This window comes from Zootoca vivipara, chromosome 2, assembly GCF_963506605.1.
Source record: "Zootoca vivipara chromosome 2, rZooViv1.1, whole genome shotgun sequence".
NCBI lineage: Eukaryota > Metazoa > Chordata > Lepidosauria > Squamata > Lacertidae > Zootoca > Zootoca vivipara.
In genome coordinates this window covers 15,437,226-15,457,344 of record NC_083277.1, presented here as the reverse complement: position 1 = coordinate 15,457,344, position 20,119 = coordinate 15,437,226, and the positions used below count along the sequence as shown (strand labels likewise).

Genomic DNA, 20,119 nt, shown 5'->3' with positions numbered 1-20,119 from the left:
CAAAAGTAGGGAAATAAAAGCTACCGAAAAGTATAAAAACTGTAATATATATTTATATAAAAACTATAGATATGGATGCCTTAGCTGAGATTCCTGCATTGCAGGGGGTTGGACTAGATGACCCTTGGTGTGTTAGCATTTTCACCCCTCCCATTGTGAGAATCTGGTGATCTGCTGTTATGAGAGAGGAGGGAGCGGGAGCTATTTCTTTGTTCTTTCGTTCCTGACTCTGCTGTGTGCAGCTTTATCTCTGCTGTAGATGAGATGGCTATGTGAGTAGCTGCAACACTCACGAGGCCAGTACATTCTGTAAATATGCAGTAGATAGCAGAAATAAACGAGGAATGCTTTTAAACCTCTACAAATGCTTTTGCTGTTTACTGCTGATCTGGTGCTCATAAAGGCCAGTTCATAGCTGCCAAGTCTCCCGTTTCCCCCGGGAAATCCCCGTTTTCCCAGCTGTTCCTAGCTGGAAAAAAAACGATTTTTTTGTTTTTCCCCGGTTTATTCTGGCGCGGCGGCCATTTTGGAACTGGGCGGAGCATGCTCAGAAGCAACTTTTGATGCTGCTCTGCCCAGTTCCAAAATGGTTGCAGTGCGACTTCTGGCGCGGCGGCCATTTTGGAACTGGGCAAAGCAGCATCAAAAGTCACTTCTGAGCATGCTCCGTCCAGTTCCAAAATGGCGGCAGCGCTACTTCCGGTATGCTATTTCCGGCCCGGTCCCTTATTTCTCTGACAGCAACTTGGCAGGTATGGGCCAGTTATGAGTCCATGATTGCTGGGTGTATGCTGAAGATATTCCAGATGTCCTGCCAAGGCATAGGGGCTTAAGAAGACATGGACAGATCCTGGCATTTACCCACATGGTGTACCTTCCAACTCTACGATTCTATGATAGGATATTACTTTCCATCTTGACAGGTTACTTTTACCTGCCCTCAACAAGGGCTGAATGAAAACAGGCTTTGGGGCATGGCATTCGTGTGTGGCAAAATGTCGTGGAGGAAGAGATCTTGCCAAATATCTTCCAAGCGCTTCCTGAGAGCGGGAGATTCCAAACCAAGCAACCAACTTTGCTTCCCTTCTGTTCCTGGATTGCTTGGAGAGTGGTCCAAAGGCGTTGGCATAGTTCCCTCTGTGAAGTTAAGCAGGCCTCTTACGGGGCTTTACGTCTTTAGGAGTCCACCCAGGTAACCCAGTGCTTTAGGGACAAAGCTAATCCAGCCACTTAACTTTTGGGGATTACTCAAGAGTCCTAAACAATCAGCAACCTTTGCTTAATGCCAACACATAAAGCCAGAGATATATTTTTTTTCTGTGTGGTGGTGCTGCCACCTTTTATTATTATTAAACAAAGTAAAAAAAAACCAACAACAACTAATATTCTTAGCAGAGTTCAACGAAAAGTGTCAGATATTTTAGTTAAATAAATATAACACACTTCTGCATTTTTAAAAAACCACTGTTTGCAACAAGATGGGTTTTAAATCACTGAGGCAAGAATCAAGTGGCAGCAGTTGGTCCCTCTTAACTGAACATAACAGAACACGCACTGAAGGGAGGGGCTGATTCCTGAGCAAAGCACACAAGCCCCGCCCACCAGATACCAAGCACCCTACTATTCAAATTAGGCCCCCAGTGTTTTTCTTACATATATGACCCCCCCCCATGAGATATTTCAAGAAGGGGTGTGTGGGCATCCTGCTACTCATTCTTACCTCAAGGCAAACAAGTTAGACCTGAGCAAAATTAAGGCAAAAAATATACAGTATAAAGATGTTCAAACACAGAATAAAAGCATTTAATCATTGCGTCCAGGAGAAAACAAAAGTTTTTGCCCAGCAACAAGTGAGACTCCTTAGGGAAGGCATTCCACAGACAGGGAGCTACTGCAGAAAATTATATATGTAGTGTGTATTATTATTATTATTATTTATACCCCGCCCTCCCCAGCCAGGTTTGCTGTGGTTAATAAGGTGAGGAAGAGATAAAGAATGGATAAGAAGAAGGGATGTCCTTGCCTACTTTAGACTGTGGTTCTGCTCTTCTGGTTTGGAATCATTGCCAAAACTGCACACAAAAACCCACATTCACCTGATTCTATAAACACCTTTACATAGCATTTTATAACATTCATATTAGAGAGTTTTTTGTTCCCCACGTATTAATGACCTGCCCCTAAGCCTTAAAAGTCGCAACTTGAGACCAGCACTGGCAAGTTCAAACCACAAGATGGCAACTGAGCAATGGACAAAAAAGGGAAACTTCTTTCTATCGCTAGCTTGGAGTAATGTTCCCTCTGCAAGAAAGTGATAAGGCCTGAACGTGCTTACTTGGAAGGTAAACTGCACTGCGATAAGGAATGTGAAAAGCCAAACGGAGGTGAAGGGAATAAATAAGACTTTCTTGCATTCAGCGGGTTGGAATGTTTTCTAGGCGGCGGTCACAGCTTCAGGGGGAAATCCTGAACTGCAGATGGAGCAATGAGTTGGTCCTAAAAAACAGATGTTCAGCAGTGGCCGCTTACCTGCTTCAGCGGTGGGCGGCGGTTGCGACCCTGGCTTTCAGGGCCAGGCCTGGCTCCTCTCACAGGCACCCAGCAGCCAAGTCTGATGCCCTACAATACTTGGTCTTCCTCAAGCAGAAAGACTTGGCCATTAAGACCATGACCCTTCACAGGGCCTCTATTTCTAATTTCAGCAAATGTTTTCGGCTGCCCGACCCTTATGATAGTTTTCACACGAAAAAACCCTTTGAGGGATGGCGCCGTAGGCACTCCCCATTGCCGGATGCTATAAAGCCTATTACTTTTTGAGACATGGCAGCTTATTTGTTGCAATTTGCACAGTGTATGCTGGTCCAGTTTTAAGGTGAAGTTATTCTGGGCCGCATATTCTCTGGCATTCTTCAGGGATCTGCGTATTGGCGAGCGCACTGGGGGGTGCGACTGCATCATCCCATGCAGGCTTGTTGCTTAATGGCGTGACCTTCCACAAGGACTCCCTCCAGCTCAGAATAAAAAGGTAAAGGGACCCCTGACCATTAGGTCCAGTCACAGACGACTCTGGGGTTGCGGCGCTCATCTCGCTTTATTGGCCGAGGGAGCCGGCATACAGCTTCCGGGTCATGCTGATTCTGGAGAAGCCAGAGCAGCGCACGGAAACGCCATTTACCTTCCCGCTGGAGCGGTACCTATTTATCTACTTGCACTTTGACCTGCTTTCGAACTGCTAGGTGGACAGGAGCATGGACCGAGCAACGGGAGCTCACCCCGTTGCGGGGATTCAAACCACCGACCTTCCAACTGGCAAGCCCAAGACTCAGTGGTTTAGACCACAGCGCCACCCGCATCCCTCCAGCTCAGAATAAGTTCCTCCAAAACTGATCAGTTGCGTCGAGGCACCTTTCTGATTCTGGGCCCTTCCCCCCGCAGCGGCCCTCGCCCAGTCTGCGACACGAGAAGGTTCCTGAAGGTCAGGCCAGCCCACTGGGGGCCCCTCCTTATTCACGCTAACACACAACCCGTGTCCAGGCACCAATTCACTGCAGTTTTGAGGAGTTACTTTTTGCGTGCGGGTGCAACCCCAGTCACTTCTCCGGTCACTTGTTCCACATTGGGGCCACCACATCCGCTGCTGCCTGGGGCATGGACATCCAGACCATGGGCCGGTGGCGATTCAAGGCTTGCAAGGACTAAATTCGCCCGGGTCAGCAATCATTTACATGTCTCCTGTAATTCTTCCTTTTCGGGTAGGTCCGGCAAGTGTGTTTGGGGGGTCCTCGGCCAAAGCACTGTGTATTGGGCAAGCGTCCACACAGCCTCAAATCGCTGGGTGTTCTGCTCACAGTTTATTCCTCGGAGAAGATGGAGGGCAGCTTCTCAGCTGGTGATGGAGGGCAGCTTCTCAGCTGGTGATTGACTTAGGAAGTGTGCCTTTCAGGCCTCTGAAGAAGTTCCAGGTGTTTTGGACTACAACTCCCATAATCCCATGCCACTTGTCATGCTTGCTGAGGCTGCTGGGAGTCCAACAGCCCGTGGCTGATAAGGCAATGGTAATCTGAGGCCATCTTGTGAGTTGATGCCGTGATAAGACAGTCACCGCTATTTTTGATCTATTTCTCTTATAGGCCAATGACCAAAAAGCAGCATTATATCTGGAACAAGCTGCAGAAAGAGTGGTTCTACCAGTGACACTTGCATCTCTAAAGAGCCGACAGTGCTCGCCTTACACGCATAAGGATCACAAGGTATCCCTTTGGCTGATGTTTTGTTTCCTCTTGGCGCAAGCATCCGCCAGGCTGCAGAGGAAATTCTTCACCACAGCGCATTTGGTGCTGCTGACCCCATTGTCATTAAAGTAAGCACAAAAGCCTTCTCCTCGCACTGTAAATCTGGAATAGACAACAATAACAACAAGCAGGTATTGTTCTCTGCATTACAGCAACATCTGCAGGACTGGAGTTAAACATGGCAGCAAATATTTGTTAATTTATTCAACTTACTAGTCACTTATCACTCAAAGGTCTCCAAGTGACATTAAATAAAAATATATACATGTACATTATACCACAGGGGGGGGGGAAGGATCATATAATATGTCAATATTTCACATAACTTACAACTTATGGGGAGGAAACAAGACACTGGCTGCATAAACAGCAACAGGAAATAATAGCAAAACTCTAACCAATAACCAAAGCAATACTCTCACTCACTAATTATCATTTAAACATAACCTCATCCCCGCTCCCAAGTCCACATATTCCCTATTCCTGCACTATGGTATTTCAGAATAAAAAGATGTTTCCAGCTACAGCTCCACACAGTGAATTGTGGGTACTGTATATAAGCTCCGGAAACTAATGCAAAAGACAACTTTTACAATCCAAACCCAAAGCAGGCACGTATTAACAGGCAAAGAGGGGGTGGAAATCACTCACTGGTTTCCAAACTCTGTCCCATTGGGCCACTTCCAGGGCTGACCTGCTTCTCTTGAAAGACCAATCCAATAATGAGAAGGACGAGTAAACTTCCACAAAAAATCCTTGGAAGAAAGGAATGCCAAGCAGTGGTTTATATACCTCTACCACCTTCTAGGACTCAAATCTCATCTTTATCATCATCATAATATCTGGTATACTGCAAAAAGAAGAAGAAGAAGAAGAAGAAGAAGAAGAAGAAGAAGAAGAAGAAGAAGAAGAAGAAGAAGAAGAAGAAGAAGAAGAAGAAGAGGAGGAGGAGGAGGAGGAGGAGGAGGAGGAGGAGGAGGAGGAGGAGGAGGAGGAGGAGGAGGAGGAGTTTGGATTTGATATCCCGCTTTATCACTACCCGAAGGAGTCTCAAAGCGGCTAACATTCTCCTTTCCCTTCCTCCCCCACAACAAACACTCTGTAAGGTGCGTGAGGCTGAGAGACTTCAGAGAAGTATGACTAACCCAAGATCACCCAGCAGCTGCATGTGGAGGAGCAGAGACATGAACCCAGTTCCCCAGATTACGAGCCTACCACTCTTAACCACTACACCACACTGGCTCTCTGCTCCGGAGTGGGGGACCTTCTGCTCCAGAGTGGCTCGTCTGGTGGGACAGAACCACAGTGTCTGCTTCCCGGGATGTGTGCCCTTGCCATATATTGAGAGGTTGAGGGCCGTGGCAGCAGGGAGGCTGGCAGGGTGCAAGGGCAGCAGCGGGGGGGGGGGGCAGACTGGCTCCGCTGGGGCAGCTACACATTGCTCTCCCCACCCCATGCCCCTCCCTCCCTCCTGTTCCTGACATCATCTCTTACTCCCATTCACCACTCCTTGCTCCTCTCCTTTTGCTGTCTTTCCCACTGCTGCAGTTAATATTGCAAATTCCTTGAGGCACTTTGCTTCTGTTGCTCTGCGAAGTGTCATGGACCCTGTTGTAAATTTAGTATTTTATTTTTATTATTTTCATTTTTAAACCTGGAATATAAGTTACAGTGGAACTGTACTTGTTTGCTTCCGGCGATGAGCCCACTAGTGTGGATACATACTTGTTCCTTACCAGATCCGGCTCGGTATCAATCACAGCCAAAGAGGCACCAAGGAAGAAACATCTAGATTCACTGTCGCTCCAATTCCTTTTGTCTTCTGAGGTGTAATAGCATTTTCCTAGGTAGCCAACCCAGCGATCTGGGCAGGCGGCATCGGCAGGGGGAGGACACAGCGGGCAGGGCTGTGGTTTTTTAACTGGAAATGAAACAATTTGCCAAAGTGTAAGTGCTCACAATGATTCTGTAACACTGAGGACAGATGCTGGGAAACATTGGGAATTGTAGTATGGGTAGCAGTGAACTATAATTCCCAGGATTCGTTTGGAAAAGCCATGTTCTTTTTTTCTTTAAACAACAACTACTACTATGTATGTTTATGGTGCAGGTAGATTTCATGCCCGTACTAAAAGATTATAATTCTGTACTGCTGTGGTTCACATTGCTTTGTGCAAATATAAATTTACGAGTGGAAAAATTGGATTAAAAATATCACAGGAAGCTGCCTGGTATCGAGTCAGACCATCTAGCTCAGTATTCTCAGTTAGGATTTAATCTTTCAAGTGTGTAGCATGTCTTGCTATTCACAATTCTCAAGATGGCTCTGGGAAAGGCAGCCAGTCTCGCAGCTCAGCAGACCCCTCATTTTATAACTTTAGTTTTAACTCATTTTTAATCATTTTGTTTTAAACTAATTTTTGCTACCTGTTGCCTGTTTTAATGAATTTCATGGAGCAGGATGTTTCAGTGTTTTGGAGACCACATAAATCTCAAAGAACATCGAATCAGATATAATTAGGGAGCCATTTTCCTCTCCTTTACTTCCTTGACTTTGCAAGAGGGTGGGTTAATGTTTTTCATCAAAATTTCCAGAACTCAGCTGAATACCCTGTTCAGGGCTGTATTTAGGTCTGATGAGGCCCTAAGCTATTGAGGGTAAATGGGGGCCTTTATATGTCCAGCTGTCCTTTGTCAACAACAAATTGTCACTGGTTTTTTTTTGTTTTTAATGCCGTGTTTCTCCAAAAATAAGACACCGTCTTATATTTATTTTTCCTCAAAACAACACACTATGGCTTATTTTCGGGGGATGTCTTATTTTTTCCCCTCCTCCTCCTCCTCCTCCTCCTGCCACAGCCGTCATTGCTGCTGTGCCTATCACTATGTCTTATTTTCGGGGTATGGCTTATATTCATTGAATGCTTAAAAATCCTGCTAGGGCTTATTTTATGGCTACATCTTAAAATAGGGGAAACAGGGTGTATGCTATATAGTATATGGTAATTTATGGACCTCATAGGTCCATACACAACACAAACCACTGTTGCTGTATGTAGGTTTTATTTTATTTGTTTTTTATCTCATATTTTGGAAATGTGCATCCAGTTTTTTCCCTTTAAATTTTTTTGGGGACTCCAAGAGAGTGGGGCCCTAAACTATAGTTTGTTTAGCTTATACGTAAATCCGGCACGGACCCTGTTAGAAGAGTTTTTTAATAAATAAATAACTGCACATAAGGGCTGGAAAATCCATTCTCACAATGATGCTTACTGAAGTGCAGACATGAAGGGCCCACCTCAGTTCAACTGCACCTGAGAATGTACTCTAAAGCAGAAATCTATATTGGATTATTATGAGGCAGGAAATGCAGTTCGGTGAGGGAAGGAATCTACAAGTCAAAGGCAGAAAGAAGCAATAAATCATAAAAAGAAGCAATAAATCAAGAAGAAGAAGAAGAAGAAGAAGAAGAAGAAGAAGAAGAAGAAGAAGAAGAAGAAGAAGAAGAAGAAGAAGAAGAAGAAGAAGAAGAAGAAGAAGAATGGCTAATACCCCAGAGGACAGGATCACACTTCAAAATGACCTTAACAGATTAGACAACTGGGCCAAAGCAAACAAGATGAATTTTAACAGGGAGAAATGTACAGTACTACACTTGGGCAAAAAAAAAATATATGAAAGGCACAAATACAGGATGGGAGACACCTGGCTTGAGAGCAGTACATGTGAAAAGGATCTAGGAGTCTTGGTAGACCACAAACTTGACATGAGTCAACAGTGTGATGCAGCAGCTAAAAAAGCCAATGCAATTATGGGCTGCATCAATAGGAGTATAGCTCTAGATCAAGGGAAGTAATAGTACCTCACCAGTTCTGGGCAAGGGAAGTAATAGTACCTCACCAGTTCTGGGCACCACAGTTCAAGAAGGATATTGACAAGCTGAAACATGTCCAGAGGAGAGCAACCAAAATGGTCAAAGGCCTGGAAACAATGCCTTATGAGGAACAGCTTAGGGAGCTGAGTATGTTTAGCCTGGAGAAGACAAGATTAAGGGGTGATATGATAGCCATGTTCAAATATATAAAAGGATGCCATATGGAAGAGGGTGAAAGGTTGTTTTCTGCTGCTCCAGAGAAACGGACACGGAGCAATGGATTTAAGCTACAAGAAAGAAGATTCCACCTAAACATTAGGAAGAACTTCCTGACAGTAAGAGCTGTTCGACAGTGGAATTTGCTGCCAAGGAGTGTGGTAGAGTCTCCTTCTTTGGAGGACATTAAGCGGAGGCTTGACAGCCATCTGTCAGGAATCCTTTGATGGCGTTTCCTGCTTGGCAGGGGGTTGGACTGGATGGCCCTTGTGGTCTCTTCCAACTCTCTGATTCTATGATTCTAAGAAGAAGAGGAGGAGGAGTTTGGATTTGATATCCCACTTTATCACTACCCTAAGGGGTCTCAAAGCGGCTAACATTCTCCTTTCCCTTCCTCTCCCACAACAAACACTCTGTGAGGTGAGTGGGGCTGAGAGACTTCAAAGAAGTGTGACTAGCCCAAGGTCACCCAGCAGCTGCATGTAGAGGAGCAGAGAGGCGAACCCGGTCCCCCAGATTACGAGTAACCACTACACCACACTGGCTCACAAATAATTATGTCAGGGTTAAAGCACAAGGTTTTCTCCACTCACCAGCCAATGCGATTATAGTGATGACCAAAGCTGTGATGATGGCAACAGCTGCTAATGTATATTTTTTGTCTTTAATGCACTTTGGGATGAAAACTGAAAAACAGAAGGGAAAGGGTCTGAGGGAATAATGATCAATGAAAGCAAACAAAACAGTCTGTTTGTTGCTACAGTTGTGTAAGTATTTGACATTCAAGACAAGGCACTGCAAATTCATTCCAAACCACGACATTAGGGTATGCCTGCCTTAGCTGCCTGCTTTCCATGAGATGTATTCTAAGACAGCCATCCAAAAACATCATGTGCTCTGGTGGTTGCTGGACTCCAAATCCCATCAGACCTAACCACACGGCCAAAGGTCAGGGATGATGGGATTTGTAGTCCAAGAACATTACTGTCCTAGAACATTGGACTACAAATGATTAGATTGTGTTGTTGTTTTTTAAAAAAAAGGAGTAAATTATAAGTATTTGATGGATGCACTGAGATACAACAAAATCCCCTAACCTTGGGAATACCCAGAGGGAGTATTTTTTACGTATAAAGGGAGAAAGGATCCACAGAAGCAGATAAATTCTGGAGAAAATATGGAAAAGAGCTAGCAGGTAAAAGGGCGTTTGGACTGGAACAGAACAGGAAGTGGTAGACTCAACAAAGGTCAAAGTGAAAGAAAAATACAGTAAATAAAAACAAGATGGCATTAAAAATCTTAACTTGGAATGTAATAACAAAACAAAAAGCATAAGATTGAGCATGTAGTGAAGAAGTTAAATTTGGACGTAATCTGCTTCCAAGAAACACATATTGCTAAGAAAACATAGAAGAATTTTGATTAAGAAAAGGCTGGGGAAGGACTTTGTAACCTCTGGTCTAAGGAAAAAAAAAAGAGGAGTTGTATGTATATAAAACCAGAGTTGGACCCCAAATAACTATTTAAAGACAAACAAGGAAGAATACTAATAACACAGATACCATCACAGGGAGAAAAAATATTGTTAATTGGCGTGTATGTGCCAAATGAGGAAAAAACCACAGATTTTTATAGGAGACTAGTTAATTGGGATATGCAGAAGAAGAAAAAGACGGTAAATTTATGGAACCACTGAAAGAGGGGGGGGAAATCGATGTTTGATATGTGAGAATTGTTTGTTTTTGTTTAAATGATTATTTGTAATAAATAAAAATATAAACAAACAAACAAACAAATGTTAATGCATTAAAGGAGTGTGCAAGGCCATCCTTATTTGGGTAGTTTTTCCTCTTGGGCTTGTCCCTAGGGGGAGAAATCAAAAGCGGGTCATGCGATTATGGAGGCTCAGGCAATCCATCTTACTCCCTCCCCCTTCGCTTTCCTCTGTTGGGAAAGAGGTGATTCCCAGAAGAGGATTTCCCGAACGATGGAAGACTGACCCAGGTCACATGCATAGCTTTCATTTAAAACACGTGTGTTCCCCTAAATAATCCTGGGAACTATATCATGATCAGGGCAGTCTCAAGCAGGTTGCGCGCCCTGGCGCTGAGGGGCGGAGATCGCTCCGGCGGCGCCGCCCTCGTAGGGTGCAGTATGGTTTCCGCGCGGTGCCCAGCCTACCGGCCCGGCGCCCTGGCACACTGCACCACCGAGGGTCTACCTAGAACCGGCCCTGATCATGATGCAGGTGCTAGGAACTGCAGCTCTATGAAAGTGTAAATTACAGTTTCCAGGATTCTTGGGGGAAAGGCATGCAATTTTAAAATGCTTTAAATATCGAGGTTGTGGGCGGAATTCACCCAACAAGCCCTGTCAGCAGAAGCCCTGCGAAAGGAAAAAAAGCAACACTGGTGTCAGAAGGGAAACTCTGCAGCTCCAACCCAACCCAATGCACCATGAATTCTGCCTGTTATTTCCTTCTGCTACTTTTTAGCAACCATGAGTTGTCACCCCCTACATTTCTCTGTGGACTGCCAGACCACAGCTCCGTTTAAGCTGCAAACCGGCAGGGACTCTCCCGCATGTCAAGCAAGAGGACTTTCCCTCAGCCCCCTGCTGAAGAAAGCAGGCCAGGCCTCTTCAGAGGAAAATCACAACATATATACAATCAGAAAACACACATACCAGCATTCCCTGCTTCCCTTGCAGCAGGTATCCCAGGAGTCATCAGTTCACTGTTGACAGTGGCTCTATCTGCAAAAGTAAGCATAAGTGGTCAAGAACCACTGTCATCTTCTCATTTTGTGGCACCATATATGAAATCCCTCTCACCTTTTGTAATTGAATTAGGACAAAACTCCAGATGCCAGCTGGGATGGAAGCATTTCTAGAATGGGACCAAAATTCAGTATACTGTGGGAGGTTTGGGGCCAGTTCAGAAAATGACCAGGTGCCTAAGACCGGGAAAGACTCACAGCATTTATGACTTGACTCAGGGTTTTTACTACTTGTGTCGAGAACTTTCAGGAGGTCTGAATGGGAGCCAGCGTGGTGTAGTGGTTAAGAGCGGTAGACTCGTAATCTGGGGAACCGGGTTTGCGTCTCCACTCCTCCACATGCAACTGCTGGGTGACCTTGGGCTAGTCACACTTCTCTGAAGTCTCTCAGCCCCACTCACCTCACAGGGTGTTTGTTGTGGGGGAGGAAGGGAAAAGGAGATTGTTAGCCACTTTGAGACTCCTTCGGGTAGTGATAAAGCGGGATATCAAATCCAAACTCTTCTTCTTCTTCTTCTTCTTCTTCTTCTTCTTCTTCTTCTTCTTCTTCTTCTTCTTCTTCGATGGTCATAGTTTCTTGGGAAATGGTTTGATTAAGTTCTCAAAGTCATCTTGGGGAGTTTCTATACAATATACAGTTGTACCTTGGAAGTTGAACAGAATCCATTCCGGAAGTCCATTCGACTTCCAAAACATTCGGAAACCAAAGCATGGCTTCTGGTTGGCTGCAGGAAGCTCCTACAGCCAATCGGAAGCTGTGTTGCACGTTCGACTACTGAAAATTGTTCGAAAACCTGAACACTCACTTCCTGTTTTCAATCGTTCGGGAGCCGAACGTATGAGTTCCAAGGCGTTCAGCAACCAAGGTACAACTGTAAATAAATTGTAACAGAGAGATACTGAGGTATCATATGTGCCTGAATGGAAGTATCTGTTTCACCACAATCAGAAATAATCCTCTCTCCGATAAAACATTCTGGGATAGAAAGAGTCAGTGGAGTCAGTGAGAGAGGTTTGCCTTCAAGATTTTGCCCCGCCACCTTTAGTTCTCCACTGTGTGAAACAACCAAGCCTCACCTGTGGTATCTTCTGCCATGTTGGGATCTGTCCATGCTGAGTACAACAACTCTCAACCTTCCGGGAAGACAAAGAGGTCCATGTTACCAGCAATGTTAATCGGTCAACTTGGGTTTTGTTTTATTAACCAGACATCTTTATTGAAAGCTAAAAAAGTACATAATTTTATGTGCACTAAACATGGGGCGCAGGTGGCGCTGTGGTGCAAACCACTGAGCCTCTGGGCTTGCCAGTCGGAAGGTCGGCGGTTCAAATCCCAGTGACGGGGTGAGCTCCCATTGCTCGGTCCCAGCTCCTGTCAACCTAGCAGTTCAAAAGCACGTCAAAGTGCAAGTAGATAAATAGGTACCGCTCCGGCAGGAAGGTAAACGGAGTTTCTGTGCGCTGCTCTGGTTTCGCCACAAGCGGCTTAGTCATGATGGACACATGACCCAACAAAACTGTCTGTGGACAAATGTCGGCTCCCTCATCCAGTAAAGTGAGGTGAGCATCGCAACCCCAGACTGGACTTAATGGTCAGGGGTCCCTTCCTTTTTAAACATGGTGATACATAAATAAAAGAGAGAGAGAGAGAGAAATAGTACCTGCATTTTATTGCTGATTTCTCCTATTATACGACAAAATATGCAGTTTTGCCTAATGTGCATTTTTGCTAAGCATTTCCCCCTAGTATAAAACATGATGATGTTCAATTCATTAATATATGCATTTTTATGCACACTTTACCTTTTATATATACATTTCTGTACACATTACTTAGCTGGAGACCTGCACTGCAAAATTCAAAAACGTGCACATTTTGAAAGATGGCTGTGCTTCATTTCTTGCTTTATTGCTTCAGAAAGTACAGATTTGCTAGGTTTACCTTTAAATGTGAACGGAGTCAAGTTTCTCCCCTATCCCTGCATGCCACTGATAATGCCAAGGTTGCAAGTTCAATTCCCTTATGGGACGGTTCCATATTCCTGCATTGCATGGGGTTGGACTAGTAGATGATCCCTTCCAATGCTACAGTTCTATGATTCTACATGCTTAAAAATGTCTTTGACATGTTCTTGCAAAGAGGACAGCTCCTGGACCAAGGCCTGCATTTCTGCAGGTAGAAAAGAGAAGGAAAAAGAGGAGGACAAAAAGAGAGAAGGAAACAGATGACCACTGACAGAATGCGGCCATAGAGACAGATTTGAAAAGTTGCCTATTCTTGCCTTTGACTGTAGAAGATTCTATGTTGCCTTTGGTCCTTAAACTCCAGTTCTGCAGGATCTGACTGGCAGCAGCTCACCAAGGTCTTTCCCGTAAGTCTTTTTAACTGGAGATGCCATGGTTTGAACCAGGTTCATCATGCACACAAAAGCTACCGGTATAATGAAAAAATGAAATGAAAACACAACAAAAACAGTCTTGAAAACACCGAAGAACAATTGAAAGCATCTAAAAACATTTAATATATACTTTCCACCCTCTTTGGAAATAAGTTGGAAAGGAATAAATCAATCATTTCGTATGTCTAGAATCCAAAATGGTTGTGCAGAGGGGGGGGGTTCAAAAACACTCCCTACATCAGGCATAGGCAAACTCGGCCCTCCAGATGTTTTGGGACTACAATTCCCATCATCCCTGACCACTGGTCCTGTTAGCTAAGGATCATGGGAGTTGTAGTCCCAAAACATCTGGAGCAGGCACCCCCAAATTGCAGCCCTCCAGATGTTTTGGCCTACAACTCCCATGATCCCTAGCTAACACGACCAGTGGTCAGGGATGATGGGGATTGTAATCCAAAACATCTGGGGGGCTGGTTTGGGGATGCCTGATCTGGAGGGCCGAGTTTGCCTATGCCTGCCCTACATGAAAAAGTTACTGATGAGGGGGGAGTGAAAGGCCCTGAGATGTGGGCAGAAATCCTTGCATGCTTACAGGTTTTTATGGTTTTCTGAAGGCTCTCAGCCATTGTGCGTGAAGAAGAAATATCCTTTCTAGAATACATTTCATTCCATTCCCTCCTCCACTTTACTTTCTGGCGCTGAAGTCATTATCTTTTATCAACAGCGCTTTTCTTTATTGGGTAAACAGTCTCCTTTTGTGTGGTCACAGAAAACAATATGTTGGCAATAATAAAACTGAAGTATCTTCTCCAAAGGCTTTTGTAGTGACAGCAGCTGTTGAGTGTAGGCCTAGGAGTTGGCTGCTAGGCCCGCATGTAATACATACATTCCAACTCCCTCCAGGCTGTCAGTATGTGGAAGGATGGGTTCAAGTCAGACTTGAGCACTTAAAAGTGAATTAAAGCCTTCTGTCGGGCTAGCACAGGCATCCCCAAACTGTGGCCCTCCAGATGTTTTGGCCTACAACTCCCATGGTCCCTAGCTAACAGGACCAGTGGTCAGGGATGATGGGAATTGTAGTCCAAAACATCTGGAGGGCCAAAGTTTGGGGATGCCTGGGCAAGCAGAACCAATCCACTTTTAAAAAATGGACTTTTTGCAGTTAGGAAAGTAACAGTGAACTAAACTGAAACATATATGGTGAACAAAGTGTGAGAAGACAATTAAACACTCCACAATTATATCAGGAGGAATGCAAAAGGAATCCTTCTGCCGGTGTAACCACCCCATGAGTAAATCAGAACAAATAGTCAGTAAAGACCAGATGTAATCTAACTACCTCTTGAAGTTCTGTGGAAGCAGATCAGGATGAATGCTCATTAAACAGGTTGTTTGGAGGAACCCTCAATGATTGATTCCTGAACTGCAACCCTTGGTAAAGGTAAAGGGACCCCTGGCGCTCATCTTGCTTTACTGGCCGAGGGAGCTGGCGTACAGGTTCCAGGTCATGTGGTCAGCATGACAAAGCCACTTCTGGAGAACCAGGGCAGCACACGGAAATGCCGTTTACCTTCCCGCTGGTATTTATCTACTGTATATTCCAGTGTATAAGGTGACTGGGCGTATAAGACGACCCCCTACTTTTCCAGTCAAAATATAGAGTTTGGGATATACTCACTTTAATGAGTATATCCCAAACTTCCAACCCTAACCCTAACCAATTAAAAATTTTCTGTATCTCTTCCTCTCCCCGCTTTTTAGACACCAGTAAATTAAGCCAAAAGAAAGACATCAGTGCTTAAATGCACAGGTGTTTAAATGCACTTACTTGCAGGCATGCTAAGAACTAGCATTTTGAACTACCGTAGATTTACTGGCAGTCTGTTGTTCCAGGCACCGAGGCAAGGGGGGGGGGGGAGAGAGAAAGAAAGAGGCTGCCGTTTTCTTTCTGTGTTTTTCTTTCCCTGGAGGGAGGAGGGAGGAAAGCTTCGCACGTTCCCTCTTCCTGCATGGAAAGAAAGCGGCTGCTGCTTACACGCGAGTAAGCGGCTGCTGCTCTTTCCCTGCAGGGAGGAGGGAGGAGGGAGGAAAGCTTCGCGAGTTCCCTCTCCCTGCACGGAAAAAAGCGGCTGCTGCTTACATGCGAGTAAGCGGCTGCTGCTCTTTCCCTGCAGGGAGGAAAGCCCCGCGCGTTCCCTCTTCCTGTACGTAAAGAAAGTGGCAGCCGCTTACACGGTTGCTGCATATGGCGGGGATGAGCCTGCCGGCCGTTTTTTAGCTCCCCCCACCGTATGCGGTGACCGCAGAATCTTATACCCGGCATATAAGACGACCACCCAACTTTTGAAAAGATTTTCCTGGGTTCAAAAGTCGTCTTATATGCCAGAATATATGGTACTTGCACTTTGACGTGCTTTCGAACTGCTAGGTTGGCAGGAGCAGGGACCGAGCAACGGGAGCTCACCCCGTCACGGGAATTCGAACCGCCGACCTTCTGATCGGCAAGCCCAAGGCTCAGTGGTTTATACCACAGCGCCACCCACGTCCTAAGCAACCCTTGGTTGTCTATACTATCTTTGCCCCTGCCTCAGCACAGAATCCAGGCTTAGGCTGTCAGATTTTATTTTCCTAAAGGGAATCTCTAGCCTTCATGGGTGTGGACAAAATCCCGCAGATGTGATTGCGCCTTCAATACCTGAAGATCAAAAGGCAAAGAGCTTTTCCAGAATATGCACTAGCAGTTTCTGACAAAAGCAAGTGTCCAGATCACATGGAATGCCTAAATGCAATTCCAAAAAAATGAGTGGGGGCAGAGAGAAGCTATTGCCAATTGCCACTAGTCTTGGGCAGCTGAGCAACACCCAGTACCACCACCCCCTGCCGCCCGTCATCCACAAAAGGGCAGGTGACAGCTATTGCTCCTGTCTGCCATTGCTGCCAATTGCAGGCAGGACAGAGGCAATGGGGCTCCCAGAGCTGGTAGGGACAGCTGCAGAACAGGTAATTGGCCCTCTCTTCTTGCTCTCTCAGCAAGGTGAGGAGAGCCACCAGATCAACCCTGGAGGAAAAGCACCACCACCCCACACATAGATTTGCAGCAGTGGGCCTTGTTGTGGGGTGGGGGGTGGGACTTCTGGGTGGGAGCATCATTTTACTTTATTGTTTAGATACAGTTTTATACTGTTATTGGGGGCGGGGAACTGATACTGTATAGAATGTTAATGTTTAATGTAATTTTTTCTCGTCCCCCCCCCCCTGTGGTTTAATGTATGTATGTAGATGTTCTTCGGTGTGAGTTGCTTACAGAGCTTTTAGGGAACAAGAGACTAATAAGGTGACTAGGTAATAATAAATCATGGTTTCTGGGCACACCAGCTGGAATCAACACCCATGCAGACCTAGAGCTGCTATTTCTTGCAGGATGGATGGACCAGATGGCAGGAAGCTTCCCTCTGCAATTTCCCTAGTAGCGCCTGTTGTCCCCCCCCCCTCTTATCAGCTGGTGCTCCTTGCAAGACTGGCAGGAAGTAGAGACGCCTGCATCTATCTAGAATAGGGCAGGGATACAGAAGAAATGCTAACCTCGAATGTGCACTCCCCCCTCACTGCTGCCTGCAATTGTAAGGCACCTCTGGGTTGTCAGTATTTTGTGGAAGGCATTCAAGAGCTCATGGGGGGAATCGGGTTTGTGCAATTAAAACGGAGCAAGTGCTCTGTCACCCAAACGCACTTTAGAAAAGAAACCAGAAGACATATAAACACCCCACAACCAAATGCTTGTTGAATGCTTGTTGTCACAAAGCCCGCCCACAAACAAATCGGAGCACCCGGGTGAGCTTTGTGCCAGTAAATCAGGATGAAAGCTCAAGGAACAGGTCGTCCGGAAGAGCAAGCAGATTCTACAGAATCTACAGGTTCTGGATTCCATCTGATCCCTCTTTCTCCCTTCCTGCGCAGCCGCCTCCACCTGACACACCCCTTTTCTTTGTCTCCAGCTCCCTCCCTATTCGGCAGAGCGCGCCTTGGACATCTGCTGAATAGTGATATATGATACCCCAAAGAAGGGATCTGAGAGTCTGAGGCTAGTGATCTCAGGAGACAAACACGACCGAGCAAGGAGGACAGGAGGAAAAGTGCCAGCAGCAGCTTACCCCGGAGGAATCTCTTTTGAGTACACCTCGACTGAGCGCAGATACATGAGACGCAGGACCTTGTGATGAGTCACCTAAATTCAGTGGCTCTCCAGGGTTCCAGCTGCCATGTTTGATCCATTAATAGCAACACTGCAACACCGAAACCTCGTGAGAAGCGTCATCTCAAAAACACTTACCATGATGAAGCAGGAGGCAGATAATGATCGCGCCCACGTGATGCTTCTCCGGCAGGCAAACAAGCTGCAAAGCAGCAGGCAAACAAGCTGCAGATACGCCGATAAGAGGCAACTTCTGCCGCAGCTCTTTCCTTTGCTCCTCCCCGTCCCCGGGATGGGAGCAGCCCGCCTCCAGATGTTTGAGACTAACAGGCCGGTCATTCTCCGCAGAGAGCCGGCTCTCGTGCTTATTTGCTTGAGGCTGAAGGTTCAAAGCAGGAAACAGATTGAATTTCCTGACCTCTTCCCCCCCCCCTTTCCATTGGAAGTAGCAGTTGATTTGGGGAGCCATGTCATCTGCTGGTGTTGGTCCACTGTGCTTCATTAAGTCCAGGGTCAACGCAGCCGTCTACCAGGAGATTTTGGAGCACTTCATGCTTCCTTCCACAGACGAGCTTTATGGGGATGCTGACTTCATTTTCCAGCAGGACATGGCACCTGCCCACACTGCCAAAAGTACTGTACCAAGACCTGGTTCAATGCCCATGGGATTACTGTGCTTGATTGGCCAGCGAACTCGCCTGACCTGAACCCCATAGAGAATCTATGGGGCATTGCCAAGAGAAAGATGAGAGACATGAGATGGAGCAATGCAGAAGAGCTGAAGACCGCCATTGAAGCATCCTTGTCTTCCATAACACCTCAGCAGTGGCACAGGCTGATAGCATCCAGGCCACGCCACATTGAGGCAGTAATTGCTGCAAAAGGGGCCCAAACCAAGTACTGAGTACATGTGCATGCTTCTGCTTTTCAGAGGTCCAATATTGTTCTATTTGCAATCCTTGTTTTATTGATTTCATTTAATATTCTAATTTTCTGATTACAGATAGTCGAAACAAAATAAAAAAAAATCCTTCCAGCAGCACCTTAGAGACCAACTAAGTTTGTCATTGGTATGAGCTTTCGTGTGCATGCACACTTCTTCAGATACACATGTGTGCATGCACACGGAAGCTCATACCAATGACAAACTTAGTTGGTCTCTAAGGTGCTGCTGGAAGGAATTTTTTTATTTTGTTTCGACTAATTTTCTGAGATTGTGAATTTGGGGTTTTCTTCAGCTGTACGCTATAATCATCACAATTACAATAAATAAAGGCTTGACATATCTCGCTTTGCATGTCATGAGTCTATCTCCCATATTGGTTTCACCCTTTAAGCTGCATTACTGAAATAAATGAACTTTTTGACGATATTTTAATTTTTTGAGTTTCGCCTCTATAGTCCCAACTTGCATTTCTTATACACTTGCTCACATACCATTGCATTTACTGCCTGTTTCATTCACCCAGTTTAGAGATGCCCTTCTGGAGTGCCCAGCAATCCCATTTTTTTCACACTACCCTACGAGACAGATGGATGCCAGCAACATCCTCCAACAACAACAGCAATCTTGAACAAGCAAGTCTGGCTATCTCAGCCACTGCTCATGCCTAATTCTAGATCATTTATGAACAAGTTAAAAAGCAGAGGCACCAATACTAAACATAAGAAAAAAACTTTCTGACAGTAAGAGCTGTTCATCAGTAGAACAGTCTCCCTTGGGAAGTGGTGGACTCTCCTACCTTGGAAGTTTTTAAGCAGAGGTTAGAAGGCCATCTGTCATCGATGTTTTACTTGAGATCCCTGCATTGCAGGGGGTTGCAATAGATGACCCTTGGGTCCCTTGCAGCTCCACAATTCTATGATTCTATACTGATCCTTGGGGAATTTGTTTTCCAGAAGCTCATATCCAGCAGGACATAGGGTAATATTACTAATAGTGTGGCAGGGGGCCCAAGGAAGGAAAGTCATTGTGGTGGCAAACTCCTTCCCTGACCAACACCTACATTTCAAAAGACCCCCTGCACATGCAGTTGTAGGATGTGGCGTTGTGGTCTAAACCACTGAGCCTCTTGGGCTTGCCAATCAGAAGGTTGGCAGATTGAATCCCTGCGACAAGGTGAGCTCCCGTAGCTCTGTCTCCCAGCTCCTGCCAACCTCGCAGTTTGAAAGCACACCAGTGCAAGTAGATAAATAGGCGCTGCTGTGGCAGGAAAGTAACTGGCATGTCTGTGCACTCTGGTTTCCGTCACAGTGTCCCATTGCACCAGAAGTGGTTTAGTCCTGCTGGCCACATGACCCAGAAAGCTATCTGTGGACAAACACCAGCTCCCTCATTCTGAGGCGAGTTGAGTGCCACAACCCCATAG

At 45.6% G+C, this 20,119-nt stretch overlaps 1 protein-coding gene across 3 annotated transcripts; it reads right to left on the bottom strand.

The window, feature by feature from the left end:
- Nucleotides 1-3,897: 3,897 nt before the first annotated feature.
- LOC118078673 (C-type lectin domain family 2 member D) lies at nt 3,898-18,814 on the bottom strand. 3 transcript variants are annotated; one of them, XM_035102626.2, is made up of 8 exons: nt 17,889-18,814; nt 13,442-13,590; nt 12,237-12,293; nt 11,068-11,136; nt 8,976-9,068; nt 6,029-6,213; nt 4,944-5,047; nt 3,898-4,394 (listed from the first exon to the last, which is right to left on the bottom strand). In XM_035102626.2, exons 3-8 carry the CDS (start codon nt 12,253-12,255, stop codon nt 4,244-4,246), a joined length of 621 nt encoding a protein of 206 aa, XP_034958517.2. In that variant the 5' UTR covers nt 12,256-12,293; nt 13,442-13,590; nt 17,889-18,814; the 3' UTR covers nt 3,898-4,243. The 3 variants fall into 3 exon arrangements, with proteins under 3 accessions (XP_034958517.2, XP_060127168.1, XP_034958516.2); XM_060271185.1 differs by lacking the exon at nt 17,889-18,814 and adding an exon at nt 17,710-17,879 and having other exon boundaries at nt 6,018-6,213; XM_035102625.2 differs by lacking the exon at nt 17,889-18,814 and adding an exon at nt 17,710-17,879.
- Between the last annotated feature and the right edge of the window lie 1,305 nt (nt 18,815-20,119).